Consider the following 3,858-nt stretch of genomic DNA (forward strand, 5'->3'; position numbering starts at 1 on the left):
CTTGTTGATACAACTCCTCAAATTACAGCGACGAGAAAAGGGGATAAGGATTAAGGATCATAGCTTTGAGCACAAAGATGGAGGTCGCCTTTCATAACCATTCAATATCAGTCTTCCCTCCTATCAGAGGTTAGCTTCATCCTTCAACTTTCTCTCTTTTTCTGTGTTGTTTCTGCTTAATTTATACTTTGTGTTTTGCTTCATTGTAATTAGTCGTATTTTTGGTTCGTTTCAATTTTGCGTGATATACCAATTGATTTTTCTATGTTACTAATTGGTCTAATTCATTTACAATATTGCAATTGCTAGTTTAAATTACACTATAAACGTGACAATTAAATACGGACGAGGGAGTATATAATGTTAGCTTTATTGACGTGCCTATAATTATTATTATAGCTGTGATAATAGTAATCATGGGCCTCAATTTTTATAATTGAAGTTGATCTTGTAATGTGATTATATTTTTTTGCTATAGTTCAATACCCATTTTACACATTAATGGTAAAGTTCGAGTTCTTGACAATCTAAGCGAAATGCAGCCTATAATTTTGGATAAGGTGATGGTAAGATTGGTAATAAAAGAGTAGTTTAATGTTTTTTTTTTGTACATGATCAAGGTTTGTGACCTTAGAGTTCCTATACAAAACTTTGAAACAGATGACAAGTTGCTTACCGGATTACTTGGTTAAAAAAAAAAATAAAAAAAAAATAAATCTCGTCTGTATCATTGCCCTTAGTGGCTCCCTATATATCGAAAAACGACTCAAAACATAAACTTACTCATAAGTCCCTGCTACATTGACTGATTGACGTTGTCTTGTACATTGGAGAGATTGTAAAACATTGCTATCTCTGATCTGATTTCTAATTGACTTTGGTTTCTGCTTACATTATCTTTGAAAGCAATATTTGGAAACCCGTTTGGTATGAGGTGGAAAAAAAAATGGTTCTCTATAGTATGCTTTGTGTCTAATGTTATTAGGAAATTTCCTTAACAATGTCCATGGTATAGGAAATGCATTTCCACTTCCAAATAGTAATTTCCACTTCCAAATCGTAAATTTTTTTTACCACTCATTATCGCCTTCTGCTTCAAATATCACACAAACCCAACAAGATAGGTTACAGCCAATTATTTCTGCTGTATGGCTTGTTTCCATGTGACCATGTGTATTAAGATTCAACGCCGAAAAAGTTGAATATAGTGTCAATTTAGACTTTAATGAGTTCACAGCCAAACCAAAGGAATATTGGCGCTTGAGCTTTTCTAAGAGGATGAGAGATTGTCTTTTCATATTAAGTGTTTTGTGCAGCACTCATATTAGTTTAGGTTCTCTATTCCTCTGCTTTGGTACATCAATTTAGCATGGGTTTGTCTGTCCAATTCTTTAAATTCTGTATCATTTATTGAAATACTTCAGGAAGAAAACTAATTACCATTAAAAGTTGATAAGTTTATTGGAGTTCGATGTCATTTTCTAGCTTAGGCCTTGAAGATGATGTATTACATGTAGACTTGGGTTCTTCTCCATTTAAGAGGACTGCACTGATAAACCAGTTATTTCGAATATAACATGTAAACATGCATATTGTAAACTGAACTATGGAGTAGTTGTTTAGTGAGTCCTCATGTCTTTGTAGTTTAAATTCTTTTTTCCCCCTTTCTTTCTATATTTTTTTAAAAAAAATTCCCAGAACATGATCTCTTTAGTTGATGCAGTTCATGTAGTATATTGCCTGGCCTTGTGATTTTCATTATGTTAATGTAATGAAGTGACTAGGATCCAAGTGCATGAAGTTGCAAGATCACAGAAGAAAATTCTTCAGAATATCTTGTGCATTGCCAGATACAGTTGTGTCTGTGACAATAGCAACTGCAGTTGTTGGTGCAGCAGCCACTCTTCTCGTTAAAAGAACCCAACAATCTGAAAAAAGGTGTGTGCTACTACTTTCTGTTTTTGCTGTATATTTTATTTATCTGGGAATCAACTTGTAGTACAGGATATATACTACGAGTAGTCTTTTATGCTTCAGAAGAGGTCCTCCTTCTGAGCAGTGACTTTAGATGTTGAATATTTCATTACTCTGTGTGCGTGTGGTAGTGTGGTACTGTGGTAGTGACTGCTATGTTCTAAATGTTAACATGGAGGTGAATTTACCTGTCAATGGGTGCAGTGGATTAATGCTAAAAGTGCCTAAAAGTAGTATACCGTTACTACTTGTGCTAGTTTGTTTATTGTCACATTTTCAATATTCTGATGATTCTACTTACTGGAGTGACAAAATACTAGTATTCTAGAAGACCCAAGAGCTTCATTGTGTTAAGTCAAGCCCCTGCTACCTTCTCTGCTTTGCTACTGCCTAACTTCTGATGTCAACAAATTATGAAAACGAAAACAGCTTCCAATAAATAACTTTCAAATTTGTTGGCATATTATTATTTAACCATGATTAATATATTTAAGGTTAATTATTTGAGAATTACCAAAATATTTCTAGATTAGAAGAAACTTATAAATCCAATGTTATTTATGAGATTTTTGAAAAAGTTTTGCTACCAATGAGAATGTGCAATTTCTACCATGGAGAATTTCCCATAATTTTATTCGTGTCTTTTTAGCACTGTATGATAAAGGCCAAAATATGTAGGTTTTGCTACATGTTACTGGAATGCTGACATTCAATTTGTACCTAGATCAGCTCAAATACAATAATTAATTACAAGTACATGCTATGAAACTGCATAATTGTCAACAAATGTGAAACTTACTTATGGCTGTGTGCTCGAATATTACGGAGTACAATTTTGAAGTCTATTTTCATTTCACCTACAGATGCTGTGTTTATTGAACTCAGTTTTCTGTTGAATTGAGATTTAACCGAAGCATATTTTTGTAATATAATGAAGTCAGACTCCAGTGAAAATCTGTGAAGATTGTAGTGGTTCTGGTATTTGCTCAGAGTGCAATGGAGAGGGTTTTGTGCTTCAGAAACTGTCAGAAGAAAGGGCTGCAAGGGCTAGGATGATTTCTAAGGATGCAGCTACTCGCTATACATCTGGGTAATGATCTGTGTGTAAAAATTTAAAGTAGATCTTCTGATATGTATTTTCTTCTTGGTACTTCCCTTTGCTATCCTCACAGTGAAGTCACTGATCTGAAACAGGCTTCCAAGGAAATGGAGTTATTGCACAAAGTGTTCAGCTGCTCGATCTTGTAGAACCTGCGATGGCAGTGGAAAGCTGAGTTTGTAATTATCCATATCGGTGACATCTCTAGACTCTTAGCTTAATTAACCTGGATGGGCTGGATCTTGGTCATTCATTTCTATTATTCTTCTTATTTTTCTTCCAGCCAAATACTTGTTCTCCCTCAGTCCGACATTAATCAATCAATCAAAGCCTTAATCCCATAAGTGGGGTTGCTTACATGAACCAAAAGTGATTATTCCGTATAGAGTTTGACATTAATAGTCACATAAAATATTATAAGTTATCCTGGAAAAGCTGTTTTTCTGGTGAAAGTGGGCATTTTGATAAGAACAAATTTTGTGTCAGATGTTATCCATACCGGTAAATAAACAGCTAAAGTCTATAAGATTTGAAAGTCTGCTTCATGCCTTCACGCATCGCTTCTGTTATTTTATGAAATTGTAGAACTGTTAGTTTCCCATGCCTAAAACTCAGCATGTTTCAAGGCAAACAATAATCAGTAATGCCTACAGTAGGTCTCATACAGCAGTGTGGATTCTGTGTAAGTTGATGTTGCAGAAGTCCATTTCTAATTTGTAGTTGTAATTATTGTGTTCAGAAGAATGTTTCTGTGTTATGATTTAAGAGATGTAATTGCGTCCCAT

At 34.3% G+C, this 3,858-nt stretch overlaps 1 protein-coding gene across 2 annotated transcripts; it reads left to right on the forward strand.

Annotated features, from left to right (window-relative positions):
• LOC145558362 (uncharacterized) lies at positions 1–3,618 on the forward strand. 2 transcript variants are annotated; one of them, XM_081619584.1, is made up of 4 exons: positions 1–129; positions 1,785–1,938; positions 2,912–3,064; positions 3,169–3,618. In XM_081619584.1, exons 1-4 carry the CDS (start codon positions 78–80, stop codon positions 3,254–3,256), a joined length of 447 nt encoding a protein of 148 aa, XP_081475710.1. In that variant the 5' UTR covers positions 1–77; the 3' UTR covers positions 3,257–3,618. The 2 variants fall into 2 exon arrangements, with proteins under 2 accessions (XP_081475710.1, XP_081475711.1); XM_081619585.1 differs by having other exon boundaries at positions 9–129; positions 1,778–1,938.
• Positions 3,619–3,858: the final 240 nt, after the last annotated feature.

This window comes from Chenopodium album, chromosome 9 (genome assembly GCF_948465745.1).
Source record: "Chenopodium album chromosome 9, dcCheAlbu1.1, whole genome shotgun sequence".
Classification (NCBI taxonomy): Eukaryota; Viridiplantae; Streptophyta; class Magnoliopsida; order Caryophyllales; family Amaranthaceae; genus Chenopodium; species Chenopodium album.

What these genes read in the sequence shown, in the direction of transcription:
- LOC145558362 (XM_081619584.1), top strand. Translation starts at nt 78, where the DNA reads ATGGAGGTCGCCTTTCATAACCATTCAATATCAGTCTTCCCTCCTATC. An exon ending in ACCCAACAATCTGAAAAAAG is followed by an intron (nt 1,939 to 2,911) that starts GTGTGTGCTACT and finishes AATATAATGAAG; the next exon opens with TCAGACTCCAGTGAAAATCT. An exon ending in GCTACTCGCTATACATCTGG is followed by an intron (nt 3,065 to 3,168) that starts GTAATGATCTGT and finishes GATCTGAAACAG; the next exon opens with GCTTCCAAGGAAATGGAGTT.